Below are 25,930 nucleotides of genomic sequence, written 5' to 3'. Positions count from 1 at the left end.
TTTAGATGAAATTAAAAAAAGATTCACATAATAGCCTTAAATTAAACAAAAACAGATACATTATCGGCACAGCATGTTATAAAAAAAGCAGGCGACATGGAATAATAGGAACAAGTAGGATACAGTACATTTATGGAGCTATTAGCCAATCAGCAAGCAGCTTCAACAATCTGAATGTAGCATTCAATCCGGTGCTGAGAAAAAGATCCACTGGCATCTTTCATCATCCGAGTGGTGATGACAACAAGTGGTACATACATGCCAGGCTGGTGGCAACTTTAAGTATACAGTTTCTGTTCTTAAGCTGGTTTTTGTCTCACAAACCGTTGCGTGAGAGAACGTGTGTGTGTGCAAGTTTAAGACACAGTTTCACTCCTCGTCCTTCAGTTTCCGGAATCTTTTTTGAATTCTAACTCAAACGTTAATGCCGTGATCCAATTGGAAACTGGGTAGAAACCGTCCGTCAATAACATACACGACTACTATTCAATCAACACCTTCATAAAGCACATATTCCGTCATTAGTGAAACATACACAGGTCACTGGCTTCATGCGCCTCTTTCAAGCCTGCTTTAAATCATTTCCCTTCTAAGATTCCCCAAACATGTCAGAGATGAATTTGAGTCCAGTCCGGTCTTGTAATGTGAAACAGAGCATGTGTGAGGATTCGGTCTAAAGTCATCAGTGACAATGTCTACCATAACACAGAAAAATATAACATTATATAACAATTCACGAATATAATTAACTTCTGACTAACTCGTCACACGACACATTTCAGAAGGGTTCTCTACCAAGGCAGTTAACAACACGTACGTTAAGTAAAAACGTCATGCGGGAAGGTTCAGATTACTCTAGCTATGCGTGTGTGTGTGTGTGTGTGGGGGGGTGGGGGTGGGGGGGGGGGGGGGTGTGGAGTCACTGCAGCGATGAACTGGCTGTTTGGGGAAATACCATTTCAATCAATTGATACACATTACGTCGAGCTGTATTCAAATATTGAACTAGATTGGTTTAAGTAAGACTTAATTGGAAGAGAAGGATGAAATGCAACACAATGAGTCTAATACCAATCTGAATCCAGCCATTGTACAAACACTATATGTAATGGTAGTTATCTGAATGTGCGGCTACAAAGCCACAAAGTCTGTGTCTGGTATTTTGTGGACGCAACACCTTCTGGGGCATGAATGCATCTGACACATACTGCTGCTGAGCTGCTGAGGATTTTGTTAACGGGAGTGTCTAAGTGTATAAATACTGGTCGGTTCTTTGGCCTCAGTAATATCATGAACTATAGAAGTAGCCTCTGATGATTTCAACCACTCTGCAACATTACTGACTTCTGTAGTCCATCTTTCTCATGCGATACTAAAGCTAACGTTCCCCCTCCCAAATGTGCACAGTATTAGGGTCATTTGTATAAAAACATTTGTTTACAGTGTCCAGATTCTAACCATTTAAATTACAAAAAGCTGTGCCAAGGGGAATATGAATAGAGTAAAAAAAGATGCGTTAAACATAGAGAAGCATGGCAGGGAAATATGGTCCTTTATGCAGCATGTGATGTGAAAAAATAAATGTGCGAAATAATAAGAAAAGAAGATTAAAAAGCCCATCAAAGTAACAGGCTACAGTGATGCACACCGAGCACAGCTTTCATGATAAACTATATGAATCATAAACAGCTCATTAAGTTACTGGGAAGTATCACTGACCACGTACTAACATAAAACTAAAATAATGTCCAGCTTCAAATGTCCACAGCAGGGTGCGACGGGGTTGAACAGTGCGAGCTTGTATCTTTGCCACAGATTCAAAAAGGCACTCGACCAAATTCAATCTGTAATCGAGTTGAGCTATTGATCGCGTTTACACTCACCATGATGTATTAAGACACACTTTAAGGCCTTTAGAGACCCCTGTGCAATTTCAACATGATACAAGAACACAAACTGCACCGAGTTACCGAGACAGATCTCAAACCATATCTGAAAAAACTTGTTAAGTGACTCAAAGAGACCAAGACATGATTTTAATGTAGTCTATTTCTCTTTTCCAATTCTATACGCGTGTTGGTTGAGTCCCTGAGATATTGCTGCCCGTCTGCATTTTCTCTTAATCAGTGCTTTTCATTTCACACACACACACACAAAATAATGCATTTGCACACACATTCGAGTAAGTCACCCGGATGCATTTGCTCAAACACACAGAATGAAAAAGAGGTCCTGATGAACTATTGCCACTGCGGGACGGTGACCCAATGAAACAAACTAGATCCACACGACTAACATCTCGGCTGGAAAAATGGAATAAATAAATCTTACTATGAACAACATCTTGAGGATTTTTCTTTTACATAATTGAAATACAATGTTTGTATCAGCCCCCCCCCCCCCCCTGCATCACACACCCCGCCCCTTTCCTATTTCAATAGTTTCAAAAAGGGGAACTAGTTTGTGGAGAAACCTTTGTAAGAACTGTAACAACCATGGTATTCACAAGGATAGAAAAAAACAAAACATAAAATATGACTATTCATTTAGCAAAAGTATCGACGATGCTTAATCCCAACACCAAAACTTCAAACTGGGAGTTTTTCCCAAAAAAGTAGTTGGTGTAGAACTAGGCCGGCATTTCGAAAACCGCGGACTTCTCTGATAACTTCCTCACAAATGTAGCAAAAGCCTTTCAATCAAAGCCTCGAGACAAACATGACAAAGGAAATTAAATGTTTTTTTTTTTTTAGGTATTCTGTAACTGAAATCAACTCAAGCAGTTAAAATACTGTTTTACAAAACTAGTTTTGTCCCCCATCTGACAATAGTGTTGTAAATACCAAGTAGTTGTGTTGCTGCAGATGTGCACAGGAAACAATAACCCCCCCCCCCCGCTACCTACTGGTCCCCGGTGCGCTCCAGGCCGTCTATGACGCGGCTCAGCCGGATGTTCAGCAGCCTGATCTGAGTGTCCAGGTGGTCGATTTTCTCTTCCAGTGAACCGGACCCACCGCCCCGACGCCAGTACGCTCCGACGGGCCCCGTCATGAAGTACACCGCCATGATGAAGCAGAGCGGCAGCACCGCGCGCTCGGGGTCGCCCTCGAACTTCTGCAGGATGTAGAGGCAGGACAGGGCGAAGAGCGTGACGCGGGCCAGCCAGAAGAAGCGCCCGAACACGGCGTGCAGCAGGTAGAAGAACCCCCCCAGGAACATGGAGAGGAACCAGTAGGCCACAAGCACAGCGGCCACCAGGAGCAGGGCGCGTGCCGGAGAGTTGGTGAGAGACGTGGTGCTGAAGTAGTGGCTGAGGTTTGAGGCTACAGAGGGGAGAAAGAAGAGGAGGCAAGGTCTTACAATAAGTCACTCTCTCTCTTTCTCTCTTTAGAAATGCCAGGACACATTTAAAAACTTACACTCGATGCCCATCACATCCAGCAAATCTGACCAGATCTTCCAGATGGCGTCGAGAAACGAGTCCACTCCATGGACAAACCGCTCCGTCGTTTTGGAGAAAATCTACAGAACCAAACAGAAATGCAGAGAGACGGGTAAGACGGTATAATTCATGAGACTTTTAGTAAACCAAAGCATGAAAAGATCTGTGGTAGAAGCTTTAGTCAGTAGAGTTGCACAACAATCATCTACTCGAGCTGCTACCTGTGTTGTGTGGAGTTTCTTTTGAATCCTACAAGATGAAGTGGACTGAATTAAAACTTGACATTACAAATTTGGGGAAGCGACATAACAGCTTTCAAACTTGTGATTAAAAGTATTTTGAACAATGTACATGTACAGCATTACATGTGTATCTCTCTGACTCCGTTTATGGCCTAGTTGGCTATAAATAAAACATAAATAGCCCTTTTTAACAGCTCATCGTAGATATAGGCTCCACCTGTATTTGGTCTTTTCAATGTCACTTGGCAGGCATCAGTTCAAACGCAGACAAACTACAGAATAAACTAAACTACATCTGTGAGGATTATGTCAGCCTCGGCTTTGTAGACCAGTCACAAGACGAGGAGTTTGGTGCATTGTATGCAACTGATCGCCTCCATAATCAGCCACTCAGTTTGCATGTTGTTATCAGTAAAGCAGACAAACTGAGACACGAGGCTTTCATTATACGTTTCAAAATCCACACGGGTATATGTCAATGTTTATTTATTAATTTCGATAAAAGCCAACATCTGCTCTGTGCAGTTAGACGGTTACTAGTCACGTGCGTAGCCTCACACAGGTCACTGTGGTCTGCTCTGGCGGCCCCCATACAGGAAATAAGACAAGGATTCAAAATACAGGAAGTGCATCACCAATGCCAGCGTACAGGGTAATGAGTTTACCCAGCAAGAGCAGCTTTCTACTAATGTGAAGAGGAAGTGCAAATGTCCTGGGCCGACGGGGCTTCTTGTCATCTGGGAGCTGATATATCTGATGCACTTGCCGGTGAACTCGGAACAATGAATGAAAAAATTGGATACGCAACAAATTAAGGAATTTAAGCGTGGCTGAATAAAAACACAACTTCTTTCGCTGTGCACGTTGACGCTATATTAACTAACATATTCTACAGATGGATAAAATATGAGATAATGGCTACTTTTTCAAAATGGCATCCGTGAAATTGTTGGCCAGGCCCCACAGTCAGACCACACAACCGCTTCGTCTGCTAGCTTCTACGAGCCGCTGAAACCAAACGAGCTGTGTTACCTTCACATCCGCATGTCCCACACTCACCTTGTACAGCCCTCTGATGTTGTCCTCTCCGAAGACACCACTCAGAGTCTGGTAGATACCGTTAGCTGCCCGTCGGAAGCTGTTCTGGTTGCTCGTCTTGCTCCTGGCCGCTTCGGCTGTGTTCAGCAGAGACGCGGAAAGCACCAAGAAAATCACGAAAACCCTGATTCCCTTCATGGCGCCGAAAGTCCCGAGATGTTAAACAGAAATATGTATCAAAAAGGGTTCACCCAAACGCGAGATGAGACTGCGAGTTAGCTGCCCAGAGAGACACCTTGAAGGGGATGAGACGCTCCGCTGTGATAACCCGTGGTGCCTTCACGGACTGCTCCTTCCGTATCCGAAATTAGCATTTCGTGTGAGATGAGCGGTCGGTTGAACTGCTGCTGCTTTATTGTATCAGTAAAAAACGAAAGTTTGAGCTACTCGTTGCTGCAGTGGCATTATTAACATGATATAAGTATCATACTTGTTATTTAGAGTACCAAATAAATACATTTATATTCATGACATGTATTATCCATCTGTTTGCCTTTTGAAACACTTGTATCTAGGTGTCATACCTCTCTGATTACAAATTTCCGTTTTTCTATAAAAGCATCGTTTGTCTTAATGCAGGATAGTCTCATCTGAGGCTCGCTGCTGCCCCCCAGTGGTGAAGTAGTCTCACTGGTCTCCCTGACTCTCTTTACTCAACCCAGCATTTAGCCTTAATTAATGAAAGCTCCAAGATGTGTTCTGGTTTCTTGCACACCAAGTACAAAACAAATAAATACAAAAAGTCATATCAACTCTATAATGTTTGGACAAAAACATGTTACTCAGCATTCAGGGGTGACAGAGCCTTCTCCATAGCTGCCCCCTCCCTGGAACTCTCTCCCCAAACACATCCGAGACTGCACTGACCTTTCCCTATTCAAATCACAAATCAAAACTCACCTGTTCAAAACTGCTTTTAATGTGTGACTATTATTGTGTATTTTATGTTTTTAGTGTATTGCTTTTATATATGATGATTTTAATGGAAAGTGTCTGAGTATTTTGAAAAGCGCTATATAAATAAAATGTATTATTATTATTATTATTTATTATTCATTCTCCCTTTATCGGTGTCTACAGCTACGCAATTAAACTGCTAACCAAAATAGATAAACATAATATTTCACATACGTTTTGAACTATAATATTATCAATATCTTTATGACATGTTCTGATGTATAGATGTTACTCTAATTTAGCACATCAGTAAGAAGTTGCCCACTACTGGTACAGATATCTTGTCATTAATAAAAAGCTATCTTTGTCTCCACTGTGTGTATGGTTGTTATTGCTCCTGCTAAGTTATTCGGTGCCCTGTTGTCTGAGTAAGTTCTCCTCATGGGGTTTAAAAACATCTGTCAAATCGAATTCCATTAGGCAGACAAAACGCCATGCTCATCAGACACGGCAGGAAGTTTAAAATGAAGATGCTCCAGAGAGGTATACTTGTTCCTTGGATGGTTTACCCCTGAGTTCTCATTATCCATATCTTAACTGCATTGTGAGACAGGGTAATAGTGCAGGGGAAAGTAGGTCAAGGCTGTAAATAATGACAACAGGAGTGGTGACGAGAGTGGCCAAATGCAGTTACAGTTGTTTTTTACTCGAGAAACAAGCAACCTGTGCTGCTAAAATGTGTATGATAAATACGTTTTTCTGTGTGCTATTGTTGCACCTTGACAACACTAACCATTCAAATATATACATGAGATTAATATAAAAATACGCTACGCTAATTGTTAAATATTTTGATGTCGGTGAAAATCTATTTTAGATGTATTTCCCAAATATGCAAGCAAAACCAATACTTGTAATATAATTTATTTATAGTAAAGTCAACTTACTACAGATTTTCTCCCTCCAGTTTATTTCATCACAATATGTTGACCTGTATGCAGTATATGAGGAAAACGTCTCTCTGACTTTGACCTGGGCAAAAATCCACCACGGATTAAAAAGTCATTTTATACCCGAAGAGAAAAAAGAAAGGCATTGAGCCTAGGTGTGCAGGCGCTTTACTGTTGTACTGTTGGTTTGCATATCTCTACTCTTAACAATCAAAGGCTTTATCCCATGTATTACCAGCCTTATATTGAGCCGTGTGCTGGTGAAAAGTCACCTTTTCCCTCTACCCCCCAGCTAACCAGGTGTCTAATGGGGCATTAGCACTACACACACACCGGCACACACAGTTAACACATTTTATTTGAACACATACAAAAATGAAAGATGCTGTGAAATGTAAAACTCTCCTCAGCACTGTGTGCTGTATCTGTGCGAAGCAAAAGATAAGAATAACAGTGCCTCCTCCAAACGTTGCGACTGCCAACACCTGCAGACAGCACCTTGCCAGCACCTCAGCCCGTATCTTTGGCAGATCCACCATCTGCAGACCGTGCAACACCAATCAACGGGAATTTGATGCTGCTATTTTAAAAACTTTGAGGGAAACAGTTTCTTTTGACCAGAGGTCTTCAACAGGGGGTCCGCGAAAGTTTTGGTTTATTAGACAATTTAAAAAAAGATTTTTTTTTTTTTTCTTCCCCCAAATATGAAATGTGTCCATTATTTTAATTGTTCAGTCTTGTATGCAAGATAACAGGTATGTTTATGCAGGGCAGTGGCACTAATAGGCCATCACTCATTTTCGTTTCCACATCAATATCTTGTGGCATGATTATCATGCAATTGACAGACAATGTTGATATTGGCATTGGTATCAGCTGACAAGGTGTGTTTATAAATGGCAGTGGCACGGCCCCCCTACTCACTGTACCTTGCACATGTTTAAAATAAAAACATGAATATATGAAGCTGTGTATTATTTGAATAGCTTAGTATTGAACGCACAATAAAGAGGTATGTTTATACATGGCACATTTGGCACAACAAAAGCATCAAATGTCTCAGGTGCTTGGAGAGTATAAGACAAAGCACTTACAAAGCAAGCAAACAATTTGATCATTTAGCTCACGAGATACCTTGCATGATTTTTAGATAATGTGGCCTGCAGTAGCCTCCAGCTGCACCAGTGAAACATGCTAAGTACACCCTTGCTTTGAGTTAACACTGAGCTCGGTGCCTTTATCTCATCTAGTGTGTTACTTTCACCACCAGACCTGACCAATCATGAAAGAGTCCCCATAGAGAATATGCTCACATTCTCCTGCTTCTGTTCTAGCTGTAATTATCTGAATAGTGCGTGCGCATACGCAGGCACACACACACACACACACACACACACACACACACACACACACACACACACACACACACACACACACACACACACACACACACACACACACACACACACACACACACACACACACCTTACTTCCAGCTAGTTCCAGACTTCCAGAAAGTTAGTTGAATAGCTTTGATGCATTTTGACTAGGACTGTTCCCTCAGCAGACATTGTTCCTACTCCTGCACCTCTTCTTCTGTCTTTCCTTCTCTCTTCCACCCTTTCCCTTCCGCTTTTTTCATTCTTATCCTCTGCCTTGCTCCTTCTCTTTTTGTCCCTCCTTCAGACTCACACTTCATTGGCCTCAGGCAGTGCTCAGCTACTTTGAAAGCCAGGGCATCCTTTCCATCACAAACCCTGACTTCTCTCCCCTCTCTCCCTGTCTATTTCTTGCTTTTACTCTCCGCGCAGTGGCTGCAGGCTAAAGGTCTCCGGCTTGTTTGTCAGTCAGATATCCCAACCATTCCTTCCCCGGGCCAGGCCTACGGCTACACGGAGGACGCCCTGGGTGTGCTCCTCAAGCAGCCCCCCCCCCCACCCCAGGGACACAATCCTGGGGCCAGCCTCTCCACTGCTGTAAGGACAGATACACACACACACACACACACACACACACACACACACACGCACACACACACACACACACACACACACGCACACACACACACACGCACACATCGAAGTTTGAATGAACATCCATCAGAGAATGTGAAGTGTTCATTTGCACGCATGTGTGCTTTCATTAGTCTGTACGAGTGTGTGTCTGAGTGTACTTACTTTGCCCGCGAGGCGAGGTCCATTAGTGCTAGGCAGATCTAATGCACCGCTGAACCCCATTCACTTGGCTCAAAATCCATTTCCATAGCTAATGAATGCAGCTCCACTTAAAAAGAAAAAAAGCCACAGCGCACCGATACTCATCCATTTTACATGCCAACAAAGAGAGCCATTAGTAATTATTCATCAAGCTATATTACAATATTCACTTAAAATAATGCACAAGCCTGCTGGTCTGGCTCTCAATTAAGTTATTTTTCATCTGTTAATGACCAGAGGAAGTCAACAGCGTCCTTGAGTGTTGACCGAGCTAGAGTCAACCCACCGGCGCAGGCACAGCGGCGCACTGTGATTTAGGGCCATCAGCAGTGCATCCATCCTCGGCTGTTTTTTTTCTTTCTGTCTCAACTTCTGTTGCCCTCCCTTTGAAAGTTCGACCTCCATCTCTATCTGTCTTCCTCCCTCGGTCTCTCCATCTGACACACTCTTTTCTTTAAAGTCAAACACTTCCCCCAGCCTCCGCGCTCCGACTGAGTTCAAAAGTGTGGGGAGACAGAATCAAGTGGTTGTCTGAGGACGTAACTCCAAAGTAGCCGGGGCAACCTTTGAACCATAAGGCATTGGGCAGAAATCAAAAGAGCGTAACTTTGTTTTTTCCGTCTGAATGTTATTGAGAAAAACAAAAACATCTTAATCTGTTTCATCCACTGACCCTGAACTTGTGGTTCACGTCTGTGTTACTTTACTGCATCGACTGACACTTACTTGTGCTCAGAATCAGAGACAGACTAAAATGCTGGAATGGGGAGTAGTTATTAGCCGATACATTGGTAAAGGCACCATAATGTTGCTGAAAATAACCTGTGCATAATGCAGTATAATGCTCTTTGGCTAATTTAGAACCAGCATCATCATGGGGATATTTTGTTCGTTCCGGCTGTGTAGTTATATATTTGTCAGATGATCATAATGCAGCTGGCCAGATGGAGATATGGAGCACAGACTGTGTTTGCGTGTGAGCACACAAATCAGTTTAGAAAGAGACATTTTGAAAAATATTGCCTTGCAGCACTTTCTAACTGGCCAATCCATCAGTGGCTCCCACACCAAAGTCGGCTGTAAGAGTTATGGTTTGGTTGCCACCAGTTTGTTTTGCCTTTATTCAATAGATGGAACAGATCGACTGGAGAGGGGAGCTGTATACTCCTTTCCATTTATTCTCTTCCTCTCTACTGGACGGATGAACACAATTCTGCCAAATTTCTATAAAATGAATACTTTCATTGTTTGTCTGTAAATACCCCGCCCCAGAAATCAAGTATTGGTCATGTCTCTACACAGAGGCGAAGATGTGATATGGAAACATGGGCGAGATCGTCCTCTCCATACCCTGAATCAGATTCTAACCCATGGTGTGTTGTGCATGTTTGTAGAGAGCACTCCAGCAATTTCAGCCCGCGGGGTCCAGCCCACACACGACCATACCGACAGAAAATGTAGTCTCATTTAAATAATAAATAGCCTGCCATTCCATTTTATTAAAGTTGAATGAATATGTTTATACCCACTTGCTGTGTTTTTGTTTTGCTTTTAAAAGCTCTCCTTGACAGAAATAGGCAATTTGTGCCTCTGAAGTCAATGCCAGCTGCGATACCGTCGCGGTGCTTTATATGTGTGTGCGTGCGTGCGATGCAGAACAGTTATGTCTTTCTTTTTAACTTTAAGCATTTGAACATCCTTGTTTCCTATCTCCCTTCCTCAGAACTGGACTGGAAGATCACAGGGGACAGAGCGTCAGATCTCGTCCTCCAGTCACTGGTTGAAGTTGAGATAAGGAGACAGGCACCACATGGAGTTAAAAACTTTTTGAGACTCCCTGTCAATCCTCGCATAACCTGCCTCACAGAATAGACACAGACAGCTGGGTCAAGGAATAGTTCGAAAAGAAAGGGAAACATTTTCAATGCTTTGATTTTACTTTATGCAGTGAGGGAAGCTTTTTTTTCTTACGTGTCTGTTTCATTTTAGTACAAACTGTAGACTTGAATTTTAATAAATTGTGAGAATATAAGGATTCGGTTATCTCATAGTTAGGTCTGGTCTTTAAACATGTCAAACCTCCCACAGTTAAAAACTCCAGTGCCAGGCTTTCTTTATGTAGCACATGTATGTTTATTTATCACATTGAATCATTTTGACCTCTCCCTGTGATTTGTCCAACAATTTTTGGAATGACCAAATACCTGGAAAACAAATGGGAGCTGTACTTTGTATTTAGCGCTATTTAGCAAGTAATAGCATGCGAGCACACTAAACTACGATGGATTGGGATTCAAAACCCAGCAATCTTATTTTTGCAGCACCCTTGCATTATATTTTTTGAGAAAATCTCACACATTATCTATACAAAATGTGTTTGCTGACACCTGGCCAACTCATTTTCAGACACAGCCTCTCTCAGTAGTCGAGCTGCCGAGTGGACTGGTCCTATCTGAAAGGCCGGAGGCAGAGGCAGCAAGCTGTACAACTGTGAAGAGATAAGGAGGGACGGAGGGTCTCCCCTATATCGCTGACACACTCTGGCATTTGGCTGAACTTTATATTTCATTCAACCCCAACTTCATGAGCTCTGGCTGGAAGAGTAAGCAGATAAGTGTGAATGTTTCAATTCTGTTTTCTCCTTTTTTGTTCATCCATTTATCCTCTTGTTATCGCCTCTCTCTCTCTCTCGTTCTCTCTCTCTCTCTCTCTCTCTCTCTCTCTCTCTCTCTCCTATCATCTTTTTCTCTTTCTTTCAATCCTTTCTTTCCTCCACTCCTCACGTCATCCCTCCTGGTGTCTGCCTCTCCTCTGACTTATTCGTTCTCTTTTCTGTAGTCAGAAAAGAGTTCTGCACAGAAGTATAAAGGAGTCCACTTCAGCAACATGACAGGGAAAAGAAGTGAGGCGACAGTGAAGGAGGGACCGGGTCCCGCACAATATCACCCTGAGATGTAAGTGTTACATATCATGGTGCAGTATTAAATGAGTGTTTAGCATCAGTTGCAGATGAACAACAGTGGCAACATGTTAAAGCAATAGTTTGACATTTTGTGAAATACACTTTTTTTGCGGCGGATTAGGTGAGAAGATGGTGGACGTTTAAGTTCTCTATAGGAACTTCAGCAGTTAGCATGACCTTAGGAACTGCGCTAACTAAACAAGCATGCAGCATCATCTGTGATTCTGAGACATTGAGAATTGACCTTGATGGATTAATGCATGTATAGGAATATAAAATCTTCATTACTTCACATTTTGAATCATGGATTAAGGTTGGTTTGAAGTCATTGCTCTTGAGCTCCTACAGAGAAACTGTTCCACCAAAGTGAAATGTTGCTTCGGTCCTACAGCCAGGACCTTATGTTTGACGTTTTTCACACAGCATCTCTGTTGATGACCACAGAAGATGTGCCCTACTAAGCACTTCTGCATTGTTGGGCACACACCCAGCTCAGATATGCATAAAGGAATGGACTAAGTGATAGAGGGGAAACGTTTTCATGTGAGCATTCATACTTTACACCGAGGTGTAGGCAGACGTGTTATTATTGGAATAATTTAGAAATGCTGACAGAGCAGTCTTTTTTCTTTTCTCCTCTTCACTCCTCCGTCTCCAGTCATTCATTTCATCTCCCATCTGCCTTTGCTTTGTTTATCTCTTCCTATTTACTTTTCCATCACACCTCCACCTCCCTTTTCTCCCCTCATTCATTATATTGCATCTCCCCATTTCTCCTACGCTATTCTTTTCTATTTTGTATGTTTTTTTTAACAACATTTCTCTCTCTTTCCCTTTGTTTGTATCTCTTCTATTTGTTTGTCTCTGTCTGTTTCAGAAAACTAAAGTGAGCCTATATGTAACAGGGGCCACTGGGACCAAAAGTGGCAATTAAACTGTATTCTTGTTTTATTTTGTGCACTTGGGGGCAGTGCAACAAGCTGTAAGCACAACATTGACATATTCTCACCTTATTAAAGTTGATATGGTGCTAAGCAACCCAATGATACTTCATGCAGCTCAATTATACTTCAATCTGTGAGAATATGGGACTGTGCTCATACATTTGTGAACTGAAATAAACCTCTTTCTGCGATATGGAAGAACCCAGCCTTGCCTTCTGTATATCTAGCAGGAGTGTAACAGATCACACAACTCCAGGTTCAGATCGTATCACGGGTTTGAGTCATGGATTACATCAGCAGAAAAAAATGGAGTAAATATAACTTTTAATTAAAGCTGCGAGCAGCGATGAACGGGCCCTCGCCATGTGCGCGTCGGGGTGCCGGCAGGACTCCGGCCTGCGCGTCCGAGAACGTCCGCGTCCACGAGCGAGACGTGTTTAATCCCGTGTGGACCGCCTGATGCCTTGCTCCTTCTCTTTTTGTCCCTCCTTCAAACTCCACAGAAATCTGAGAGCCGATGCAGTGTGAGGAGAAGGGCTGACGCTGGAACTCATGAAATCTGTGCAAGCAACAACATATCTGTGTTCAAGCGTCCAGTTTGAGCAGAAATCCAAGCGCAAGCGGCGGCTATTTGAGTGTTTTGAGGGAGAGCTTTACAAAATCAGAAGTGAGATCAAGAAGTCATGTTCTCAAATTGAAAGAACACGCTCTTGAATAACGATTGGTATAAAGCTCCATGCATCTGCCGTTACTGAGTGGCTGTATACAGTGAATTCTTGGGGATTAGGGGTAGACTTATGGGGAGCGTCCCCTACCATGTGTTGCTTGTGAACTGTCTCATTTACTTCACCCCAGCATTGTTTTCTTTGTCCTGTTTATCTTGCCATGTCTTTCCGAGGGTATCCAACATACATATACTAATTCTGGGAGTCCGGGTGAGGGCGTGGTCTCTTCACTGACCCAGCGCCACCTCTGTTGGAGAGAACATTTGAGCAAATCCAGGGGAGGGTGGTGATGTACTCTATTGCACTGTATGGTGCCTCTTGGACATTTGCGTTCTTAAACAGCAACGGTATCATTCACTTGGAGTCAGGTTCCTGGCCACCTGATCAACGTAAGTCCAATATTCACTTTCAGTACAGCTTTGTGTTGCATAGTAGCGCTGTAGCTTGTGTGCATGACCCCACAGTTACTTTAACCTTTAACCCTCGGGTATTTACAAATCCTGTCTATTTTAGCATGTTGTATACATTTGTTGTAATCACGCTTAAACCCCCATTCTTCAATTTGAATGCTTTGCCACGTTTCAGGAGTATTTTATGACTTAAGAAGACATCATTTCCATTTGGCAGCTAAACAGCTTGTCCTCTCTCTTCACTGCACTTTGATTAAGATGAATTCTTAACACAATAGGATTTGAAAACTGCAGATTGAGAATGAATCACGACAGCTGGAGATAGAGAGTGATTTACACTGAGAACTGATCAAGGTAAGTACTTTGGATTCATTCTTGATTTATAAAAGTTACAGTCGATTAAAGAGGAGGAAATGATTCAACCCCTCCTCCGTCTCGTATAATTCATCATCTGTTCACCCACAGAGGGCAGTAGAACATAAGATTTAGTCACAGACTGGTAGCCACTCACATACAAATACTCAATGATACACTGGAGCACGTTGAGTGGGGGGGGGGGGGAGTTACTCACCTGCATATGAACTTGAGTGTACTGGCCCAGCGATGCTTTTTTGTGATGGCGTATTTCTCCAGGTTGGCGGCGTAGAGTGAGTGAGTCTTAAAAATGTGGGACTGGATTTGTGGAGAGAGAGGTGAACGTGTCCCTTCTGTCAAGGACTGGCACCTTCGCCTCTCTCTCTCTCTTTTCATCCTCTCTTTCCTTGAACATTTTGCTCTGCAGCCTCTCGTCTCTTTTAGTTTAGTTCCAGTCTATGTTATCATGCGTAGTTCATTATACATGACATTTTATTGCGTTGCGTTCTACCCCTATTTAAATAATATATGGCTCCTAAAATTGCTAAAAAAAACATGATCTGGCACACGATAAATGATCCTGTGATTTTGAATCAACAACTTGGCCTTCTGTGTGTGCCTGTATGTGTGCACCATGCTGTATTTGGGCCCCCTACCGTGATGGCTGCACCTCCATACGTCATCATTAGTACCTGACACCTCAACTCACATGTACTCCCACACACACACACACATACAATGACCAGATGGGTCATTACCCACAGTGGGGACACTCAGGACACACACCTTTAGTTCCTAGAGATCAGCAGACAGTCTGCCTCTAATGGCTCGGGGCTGCTGGTGTCCCGTAGAGTTTAAGAGTCTGTGTGTAGGTTTTCCCCATTAAACAGGCATTCTGACACGACAAGGGCAACGACTGAGCAAACGACTTTAACGAACCATTATCGCGTGTATCTCTGCAATCAAAAGCAACACAGATGAAGCTGTACCACTGCAATGTATTATTACCGTGTAAATAGGAAGTTCACTGTCAGTTCATCTTAAAAATTCAGTGAATTCCATGTTAACATTATCATGGATGATGCAATGTTTGCAGCAGTTGTTATGTTTAGCAACTGGGAAGCAGTATTTCTCCTACAGAAAAGAAGAATAAAAATAACTGGTATTAAAACTGAGCAAACAACTGAGACTGAGTGCAATCGGCCAAGCATGGAGCTTTCTTATGAATTATCATGACTGATTCTACTCAAGGGCCTCAGAGTGAAACTGTAACGCAAGATATTATAAATGGCAGAGGCAATGTGTGAAGGTTCAACTTGTCACACAGAACTTCACACTTCAGAAAAAACACAACGACTTGAATGTCTTTGACCCCGAGCAGGTCTGGCACGGCTGAAGAAAAGTATCCTTGTTCTCTGCGTCTTTATTCCAGATACTATACTTTTCATCATTCAGACCTTTTCACACAGAAGAACGCAAATACTGAATGTTGGTTGACGATTCAAACCTTGGTCATTCAAACCTTTCCCACCAGGCCAACAAGTATATTTGCATTCCGTGCATGCCACCAAAAATTAAAGGTTCGCACCGTCACACAATCATGGTTGTCATGTTTTTTTGTTTTTTTTAATAATAAACCAACATTCAACTCTACACACTGAAAATGGGCTCGTTATTGCCAGTACAGTACAATACTGTTTAGAAAAGATCAAATGTGGTCACATTTCCTTCAGGTGGGGCCAAAGAAGCATGTTATTGTGTTGACTTTAAATGCTGAGCTTCATTGCGATGGTTTTCATCACAAATGACTGGACTGAATTATATGTATATGTGTATTATATGTATGTATGTTTATTATGTGTGATACATGAGCTTTACTACAAGGCTTATTGGTCAGTTTATAACGTCAGCTCACACTACCTCCGGAGCTCTGTGGGTTTGTTAAGAAGTTAACTAATATGCTTCCATTGCTGGTAATAACAATAATAATTAATGTGCGCCATCTCTTATCCTATATGGTCAGGTTGTACCATTAACAACGACTACACATCATTTCTGACACACATAATGGTCACAGCAAAACATTAACTAATGCACTTGGTAATGAATGGTTCTCTCTCCATCCGTCACCTTGACAATAAGTATGTTTTGTAGGCTACTCACCATCATAAGCAAGCTACAAGCTACAAGCTATACTTCCACAGATGTTGTCTTTATATGTTGGTTGTCTTTACGATCATTCCTTAGTTCGTTAGAGACACTAGTTAGCGTGACCGAATGGATCAATCAATAAATATGTCCCTTGTTGTGTGGCGTTATGAACAGAATCATTACATTAGCATCCTTGAAAATATATTGATCGCCTGAGCAAAAGTAATTATTTTATTGATTGGTTGGCTTGTTTTTTTTTATGATCTGAAATCTGCAGAAAACAAAACAGCGGAGGAAAAAAACCCGAACGTTTCGGATTCTGTGTGCATCGGCTCATAACGACAGATGGGTTTGCATTTTTTAAATGAACGTGCAATTTATTTGCATACATTATTTGCGTTTGGTCTGAAAAGACCTAAAGAAAGCAGACTGTATGTCTGTATGTGACTTTTCTAATTCAGAGGACAAGGAACTTATTTCTGGCAGGAAGACATTGTCGTCAATGTTCATGAGTAAAGATTGAGCTGTCGTAAGGCACGGAGAAGACATATCGTGCTGATAATCACCACTGTTCCCCCTCAAGATGTGGGTCTAACTGCTAACAATCTCCACAGACATCCATGCTGTTTTACTGCGGACCTAGTTAAACCACCCCTGGCCCAGCAACCTTGTGGGTTTACCACAAATACAAAAATGTCCTGGCTCTGCAGTAGAGAATGTGGAAATGTGTGTGTGTGTGTGTTTCTTTACCTTGCGCTGTCAGCATCTCTGTGTGTGAGGTCTGGTTTGCCAGTTACAGTAATTACGGCACTGAAATGGCGCAGTAGTCTCGGGCTCATTTTTCTCTGCTGCGTCTTTCATTTAGTTCATGAATCTTCATAATAGTCTTTACCTCCTCTGTCTGCCCTTCACTTAGCTCACAAACAGAGAGAAGTCAAAGCAACTCTCGGTCCTTTTTCTCCTCTCAGTGTCTCTTTCACTTCCTCATGCTCTCTCCTTGTCTTCTAAGTGATACGACTACATGAAAAGTGATATTACCGAAGCATTTGACTACAAATATGACCTTGTACTTACTGAACATGTCTTGATTTCTGCTTCCCATCAGGGAGTTCCTGGTCCGGGCCATTACTACGTCAGAAGTCAGTTTGAGAAGCCTGCCAAGTCCAGTGGTAACCTGCCAAAGGTCACATGCCCCTTCCTCTCTCAGACTGAGGTACAACGCAAGCAGAACTGGACATAGTTCACAGTAAAGCCTTTTAGTGCTTTGTGTGTGAGCCTGTGAATGTATTTTCAGGTCAATCGTGCTGTACCTGATAGAGCAGGTTTTTTCTCAAGCAACTTTAGCATTGTGTTTCTCCACCAGGGTCCATTTCATCTTGGGTGTTTTTTGCTTTATTGTTTTGATTTAAGGATGGGCGCAAGTAGCAAATATACTTGCGCCCATTTGTGTTGGGTGTGTTGGTCTTAAAATGAGGTTTGGTCAGGCGTATTGTTTGGGCATTTCTATCTTGTGGCAGAATTTGGGCACATCAGAATCAGAATCAGCTTTATTGACCATGTATGCCTACGCATACAAGGAGTTTGACTTCGGTTTGTACGTTGCCCTCAACGTACATACACAGAATATAAAAATAAACAAAAAAAAATAAAAACAAGGACAACAAAGTAGAACAGAGGTAAGCATTATTGAGAAAGTAAAATGTGCTGACGTAGGAGTGTTCAAAACGAGCGTACACTCTGATTGTTACACACACAGCACGTGCAGCTGAACTCCTCCTCAGTCAAATACAGTGTCAGCAGGTGACAATTCAAAATATGATGGAGGAATGTATCATGAAATAAGAATCTCAGACATTCTCTATTGCTCAACGCTTAGCGCTAACCGGCAGCAACAACGACGCCCCGCGGCAGCCACAGACTAATTGCAGCACATTTCCTCGGTCACACACTCAGAGGCTTCCTCCACACATATTCTTCTAACAAAATGTGTCACGACGAGTCCACAAATGATGTTTTGAACGGCAGCGTTTTGGCTGATGTCTCAGCACATTAAGCAGCGCCTCAACGGAAGGGCCCGGCTGCAAGTCTGTGTGTAATGCAGTCTCCAGAGGACGTGTTCAGCATATTTAATGTTTTGTATAATATTATATGTTTTGTGGGGGCACAAAAGCTTATTTGCACCCAAATGCCCCCCGTGGCGCCAACACCGGTTAAGTAGGTTGTCGGTACATTTGCTCATACTGTATATGGAGCTGTTGATGGGACAGAGGATTGGGAGACTGCAGAGGCAGAGCGTCCACTGGCATATAACTCCAGAGCGTTGTTAAGTCCAAACATGTTTAAATGTTGAAAAAGAAAACTTTCGAGAGAGAATTTCAGAAATTCACAACCTGTTTTTAGCTCATGAAATATTGTACTCCAATTTGTTGGTTTTTAGCTGTTCAAAAACATCATTTTCACGTCAGAAAACCCCTGGCTTTAAAGGGAATGGGAGATGGACACTTGGTTTAACACTTGGTTTAGTCCATGTCGATGTGTTTGTTGGGCAAGACACTTAACCCCAAAGTAGCCACTGCCATGTATGAATGGTTGTGAATGGATGAATGACATGTTGCGTTAAAGCGCTTTGAGTGGTCGGAAGACTAAAAAAAGCAATATCCAAGTACAAATCCATTTGCCATTCAACAATTCATGTTACATTGAATCAAACCTATGATTAATTAAGAGACTAAATACAAACCCTTTGCGCCTTGCACCTTACTTTGTGCCCAGATTATGTCAGATTTAACGAGGAGTAGAACACGCCCTATGTGCACTTTAGATCATGCGCTGTAGATCGTTTAAGTAGGGCCCTTAATGTCTGCATGCAATCAGCAGTAAAGGACAGTGATCTATTTCCAGGAAGTAGACCTGTTACTTTCAGTAAGTATACAACTGAAAGTTGTAATCAAATGAGATCACCGATAAACAAGGATAACATTTACCCGTGTAAATATTAGCATTTATCGAAAATTAGTATTCAGTTGTGTGGTCACCTGCTCTAAGCACGGACTGTTCATTGAAGTGAAAAGGGAACCTCCTCTTATGCTGTAGCTTACATGGCAAAGCTTTTTTGCTTTTTTAAACCTGCATTCATTAATGATTTGGCCACTTCCTGGGAGAGCAACAAGCTGTAAACACAACACTGACATACGTCCATATAAAGTTCATATGGCGAACTTGTTAGCAAAGTGTTGGCTATTTTACAACACATCAGGATTCATTTGACGATGTGTTTGTGGTTAACTGACGAATGAAAATCCAATATTCCAAACAGCTCGCCGCTGTGGCTCAAAGTAAGGTTGATGAGAACGCTGACACTGAACGTTGTGGGCCATAACCCCAAAACAATGAGGAAAGCTTTGTTGTCGGGTAATAATTCACCTCTCACATTGCACATGGTAATTTGATTCATTGTTAATAAGAATGTTGATAAGTGCAGCTTTAAGAGACAGCAGTAACGTGTATTGTCTGTAACAAGTAGCTTTCTAACCTCGTGAAGCTTACGGATAGCTACGCATAAAAGTAATTCATCTTCAGCACATGTGCTGTGGTGATACAGATCAGGCTTGATTCAGGGATGGAGATCATCATGCACAAATATTGATTTAACTTACGAAGAAAAAACTCAATTAGATCCATAGATTTTGTGGCGTTACTCTCCGTAATGCACTATGCACAGAGAAAACAATCACATCATATTGAAAAGACTCCTCAGACATATTGTATGGGAGGCAAATATATTCAATTTACAATTTCTCGAAGGAGACTGGATTTTAATGTGGAATATTTAAGATTAAGTTACAGATCCACGACACTGAGCCGGGCTTTGCTTGTTTAATTGATGTGCTGGGAGTGGAGGGTTTCTTCATATGAGGGTGAAGATGAGTTTATTAAGAGGCTCAGAGGAGCAGAGATGAAGGATGTGAAAATGTGTAGTTTTACGTCTCAGGAATAGCTGAACTCCCCTGTGGCACTGCCCCACTTCGCTCCTGTGAATCTCTCTGACTGATGTTTTAATTATCACCCTGACACACATGCACACAATGTGACAGCGTACGCCCAAAAATCCAGATGTACGAGTGTGAGAATTTCACCTGCAGACACATATAGACATAACAGACAGGTTCTTAAGTCCTGCTGTCATGCATGCAATTGAACACATCCACATTTTCATCTCGATACACACACACTGGAATTACGTTAATGATGTTTGAAACATAAAACATCTTGGTAGTTTCCTGGTGTAAACAACTGATGCAAGAGTCTTCGGTTTATTTGATCTCTGTGCGTGTGTGTGTGCGTGTGTGTGTGTGTGTCAGTTTGCTCTGACCTAATTTCCCTGGCCACATGCTGTGTTCCTGCGTCGACCCTGTGATGCCGTCACTGACACCCACTGAGAAACTCTGTGAGTGTGCGCGCACGTGTCACAAGTCATCTCCCATGCAAACTAAGAGCGACAGTTTTCTTAGATCTTCGTCTCCCTGTGAGTCCGGCTCCATCTGACACGTTACCCTGCAGATGGATAGAAAGGAAACGAGGGAAGGAGGGAGGGGAAGATAAGAGGAACAGCTGGATAGCCCCGCTCTCATCTCTCTCTCTCTCTCTCTCTCTCTCTCTCTCTCTCTCTCTCTCTCTCTCTCTCTCTCTCTCTCTCTCTCTCTCTCTCTCTTCTCCTTTGACTTCCCAATTTCCTAATACTAGTGCAGGTTGAAAACACGCCTGCTCGGAATGGGCTCATTGATTGGCCTCTAGTAATGCTGCTTGCAGCTTTCTTGAGAACCGCTCATCCAAACAACTTCACATTCGACGCTGTGTTTCTTTGAGCAATACATCGCCGTGAAATAGTTGCTTTTGGGTGCAAGAGCTCACACAAACATTGACGGAGAGCTAGCTGTACCCAGCATGCCGTTCAGCGGGGTAACAGTTAATAGGGGTCCCCTCTCAATACACTACACCGTGTGTACGTAACGCACTACTAATAGATGTGTCCCGTATTTCTCAAGAGCTTGCACTCAACACTGCACTTTCTTGGTCCTCAGCAATACACCCTCCAAGTGTGAGGTTGATTGGGTGAACGGCTGTCGGGAAAACCGAAGGACAGACATACAGAAAGAGACTCCCTTCATTTTAGTCAGATCAAAGCATCAATCCGACACTTTGTGAAAACATGCCTTTTCCTCTCTTCTCCTTGCTCTTTCTCCCCACCCTGTTTCCCTCCTTTCCATTTCTCCATTATCTCTCACTCACTTGTTTTGTTCTTGATATTTTTAAGGTTACAAGACTCTTGTTTCTATTTCCACCCCTCTACTACTGTTTCCTTTTCTCTCCGATGTTGTTTCATCCTTGAGTCCCTTGTGTCCCTGCCAGACCGTCTTATCTCTTGGTGATTCACAACCTTTCATATGAAATCTCAACAACACAATCCTTAAACAACAATATAATAGTCGAGGATTAAACAATGCTAAAAGATAAATTATAGCAAATAAACAACAATAAATAATAAAGTAGTTAAAGACTTTGTCCAATTCACCTCATATTAAGGTAAAATTGAAAAAGGATTTGTTGGTTTTGAGCAGGGCAGGTATGGATTCACCTCAGTCTGTAACAAAAAGCAAAAATGTGTTTGTGTGTAAGGCCCCAGCCTTGACCCCAGGAATATTGGGGTCCTTAAAATTGGCTGCAACAAAAGAATCTACCGCTCAACAAAAAAGTAAAGGAGAGAGCGGCAAGCCTTGCTGGGTCCCATGACCAACATTAAAACATGAGGAAATGATTTCATAAGCGTCTGCCCAAAACCAAAGATCTGTAGTATCTGACAAATAATACGACATACACCCATTCATACACTGATGGCAGCGGCTGCCATACAAGGTGCCACCTGCACATCAGATTCAAAAATGATAACACCAGTGGCACAGCCTTCGGGAGCAATTGGGGTTCAGGTTGTTGCCCAAGGACTCTTCGACATGCAGACCAGAGGAGCCGAGCCCCCGACTGGGGGCTGAGCAGATAGCGACTGTGGCGCAGTAGTAGAGCAGGGTCGGGTCGTCCTTCAATCAGGGGATCTGCGGTTCGATCCCCGGCTCCGCTAGTCCATGGGTATGAATGGTTAGTTAGACTCCTGATGGGCAGGTGGCACCTTGCATGGCCACCGTGTATGAATGGGTGGGAATGGGCGAATGATGACATGTAGCCTTAAAGTAATGCAAAGTAGTGTTGTATGAAGACTACGCCTCCAAATGCAATTCATAATCGTGGGATTTATGTCAGTTGACTTTGTCCCCTGAGACTGGACTGGATTCCTGTTGCAGAATGTAACAACCAAAAAGTTTCCTGGACCAAAACCCCAGATTTGAAATAATTTTGCCTGAATCTGAACAATCCAAATGTCTTCTATACATTTCCTTATGAAAGCTTTAACTGCTTCCCAAGTTGTACCTGCTGGTTTGTTTCAACAAAAATATCAATCTTAGTATTTAACATGACCTGAAAGGCATCGTCTCTCAGGAAGGAGGAATTTAATCTCCATCTGGGAGATTTGTTTTATTCACCCTAGCATGATCTGATACAAGTGTGTTGCCAATGTACATGACATTGTAAATGGGAACTAAATGGGGGAACTGCATCCATAACAATATTCATATCCCCAGCCCAAATAGTTGGATAGCTGGCCATATCAATACGTTTGTCACTGTTTATATCATAGGTATTTGCTCATATTACTGTTTTTCCTTGGACTTCAGCCAGAATAATAAAGATCCTCGCCTCATTATCTTTTACCTCTTCTAGGTTCACATTATGTTTTTTTCAGAGCGCCAGTGTCTTTTTTCAGTTGGTCCCAATCTGGAGACAGCGTATCCGGCCGCATGCAGCCGCCTAGAGGAAAAGCGCTGCACCCAACTTCTTTTTTCTGAGCGTTCTGCCTTTTTTTTTGTGCTGACGCTCTGAGCGCTTCAAGTTCTCAGAAAAGCGCTGGTGATGTCACTGTAGAAAATCGAGGAGAAGAGAACCACTGAAAAAAAAGCTGTTGGTCTTAACGTCAGACAAAGTTATCCATTTCAAGCAAAAGAAAATTTCTGGCAAGTGCTTAATTGTTGACCGCTGAGTATGTGGGCTATTACAGAAAACTTAAAAAAATTATTAATTTACCACTCAGGTTAACTTGCAGATTATAAGGAAGTGAGTGTGGAATTGAACATGTAACTTAGCCCCATGAATGTAGTAAAGTTATCAGGTTTATTATTTTCCGGATCAGTGTACAGATGGATGTCATGGCAAAAAAAAAGAATTACCACTGACAAGATGAGTCAAGAATGGAGTCGGCAGGTTTGGTTGAGTGCGATAGTTTGTTTTGACTGAAATCCATAGATTTCGTTGGATTGTCGAAGTGTTGTCTTTTCTTTCCCAATTCATGTGACTCCCCAGTCTGAACTCATCTCAACAGTTTTAAAAGGGGTTTGTTCGGTGCCAGAGGGACATGTGGGCACTTACACTACTTCTATTGTTCCGCCACTCTGTGGCACCATTAATCCACATTAACAGATGTCAAGACGTTCTATCAGGGAGGTACCCACAGAGGCATCTTGCATGGACTGCATGTCTGTTCTTGGCATTGTGATCAAAAGTCTTCTTTGGCATTTCCCATCATACTGTATGTGAAATGCAAACAAAGCTCAGTTTCTAAGTTCGAGAGAAAAAAAGTGTTCACATGAATAAGACATCATCAAAGCCAGTTGGGCAGCGTTGGATTGACAGATGGCCACACACCCCAGCTTTGACTTTGAATGAACAGTTTTCTTTGGCCTTGAAACAGCATGTCCTGTAACTCCCACTCCTCCTTTATTCTTCTCTTCAAACACTCGCTCCATTTCTAACCCAAACACTCGTCCTCTCAGTCATTTACTTCTTTTCTCTCCGTTTCCTCCCCCACCTGCGTGCTCGTTCTTCTTTTCTCATTTCTCCTTTTCGACTGAAAGCTCAATAATTCATCTGTGCATTACTAACACAAGTTTCATTACCCCACAACAAATTTTCCATAGGCTGCATTTTGTTTAAGTAGAAAGTGCAAATCAATGATTGGCAGGTTTCCAAAAAAAAGAGGTTCAATTTAAGATCATTCCTATAGTTTGAATGTCCTCTGAACTGACTCAGAGAGTGTGTGTGTGTGTGTGTGTGTAGGCAGGACATTGTTAATGTGGACATGCTGATATCTGAAGTTATCAAGTTACATAACAACCAGCTGAATGGCTCAGTTGAAAGAGGCTGAAGAGAAATTTGGAGTTACATTGAAACACAGTTCACCTTCAGTAATTCTGACTGAAAAGGCAACTTATCTGCTTTGGTCCACTGATTGCCTGTGTTGTTGCAATAGGTAATCAGATGAACACATTCGTACCCTGGAAGTGAAGCTGGCAAGCAGCTGCAGCGCTGAATCAGCTCTGATATCAGCAAAATAGTCAAAGACCATTACATACCTGATCGTGTGCATCATTATATTTGAGTTGGAGGTGCTGTTTATCTCATTTCCCCTCTCCTCATCTCACCACTTTGTTCTGTCTGTCGACATTTTACTCTCTTTTCATTTCTCTTGTGCATTTCTTTTTTTCTTCTTCTTTCTTTTTTGTCTTTTCTGTTTTCTCTCAGTTCACTTTAGTGTGTTTAGATTTTCTGAGACAGCTTTTCGAATTTCTGCATGCAAATGAGATTTTCAAAGCAGCAGACTAGCGCTACTGCTGTACGGATGGCAATGTCTATCTGTCTGTCTGCCTGTCAGTCCACCACTTTGGGCCTGACTGAAATATGGGGTTGCCGTCTTGAATTCAGGCGTAATTAAAAAATCGTGTGTGCCTCAAAGTTTAGCTAAGTCTGACAACGATTAGCTGAACCTGAGATGTCTTACAACGGCTTAAGGATAAACACTTTTTTTTTTTTGCTGGCGGATTCGCGGGCCACATAAAATGACGTGGCGGGCCGGATTCGGCCCGCGGGCCTTGAGTTTGACACATGTGCATTAGAGGTTCAGTCCTGTGAAAGAAGTGGCGCCCCCTGTTGGTGCATATAATGACCCACGCGGTGCCCTGGAGCTGTTGAAGAAGGCCTCAGGAGTGAAGAAAAGCCCATTTGGCATCACTGCAGTGCGCTTCACTCGGAACCACAAAACATGCGCTACACCAGGTCAGTACAGTTTTTGTGTGGTTGTGTGTGTGCAAATTTATCACACACTAAATATCATTTTTAACACGGCTCAAGCTCCTAAAGTCAATAACTGAGGCTTGTCTCTTAATGACAAGTCAGACTTTTTATTTTACAGTTTTAAAGTCTGAATCCTATTCTATTCCATTTAAAACAATCCATGTCCTTAAAATGTAAGTTAGCATGGCTATTATATTCAATCTAGCAAGTCATAATTAAGAATAAAAATAATTGACTTGTACTATACTGCTGTAGTTATTATGCTGTGTGTGTGTGTGTGTGTGTGTGCACGTAGTGTCCCAAAA

General features: G+C 42.3%; 2 protein-coding genes across 2 annotated transcripts in view; one reads left to right on the top strand and one right to left on the bottom strand.

The window, feature by feature from the left end:
• Nucleotides 1-2,901: 2,901 nt before the first annotated feature.
• bri3bp (bri3 binding protein) lies at nt 2,902-5,026 on the bottom strand (the record flags this gene model as incomplete). Its single annotated transcript, XM_079269947.1, has 3 exons — nt 4,744-5,026; nt 3,420-3,522; nt 2,902-3,323 (listed from the first exon to the last, which is right to left on the bottom strand). Exons 1-3 carry the CDS (start codon nt 4,918-4,920, stop codon nt 2,902-2,904), a joined length of 702 nt encoding a protein of 233 aa, XP_079126073.1. The 5' UTR covers nt 4,921-5,026.
• A 1,147-nt stretch (nt 5,027-6,173) lies between these two features.
• The window catches only part of stpg2 (sperm-tail PG-rich repeat containing 2), a gene marked incomplete at both ends in the record, with an annotated part of 52,999 nt that continues 33,242 nt past the window's right edge, over nt 6,174-25,930 (top strand). Inside the window, 8 exon segments of the mRNA XM_079270786.1 lie at nt 6,174-6,222; nt 7,065-7,177; nt 8,441-8,605; nt 11,684-11,799; nt 13,342-13,418; nt 13,819-13,865; nt 17,497-17,604; nt 25,448-25,607. Coding sequence (XP_079126912.1) covers nt 6,174-6,222; nt 7,065-7,177; nt 8,441-8,605; nt 11,684-11,799; nt 13,342-13,418; nt 13,819-13,865; nt 17,497-17,604; nt 25,448-25,607 — 835 coding nt within the window.

This window comes from Melanostigma gelatinosum, assembly GCF_949748355.1.
Source record: "Melanostigma gelatinosum genome assembly, chromosome: 6".
Lineage (NCBI taxonomy): Eukaryota > Metazoa > Chordata > Actinopteri > Perciformes > Zoarcidae > Melanostigma > Melanostigma gelatinosum.
The sequence above is the reverse complement of the archived record's forward strand: the minus strand, read 5'-3'. Positions and strand labels throughout refer to the sequence as shown.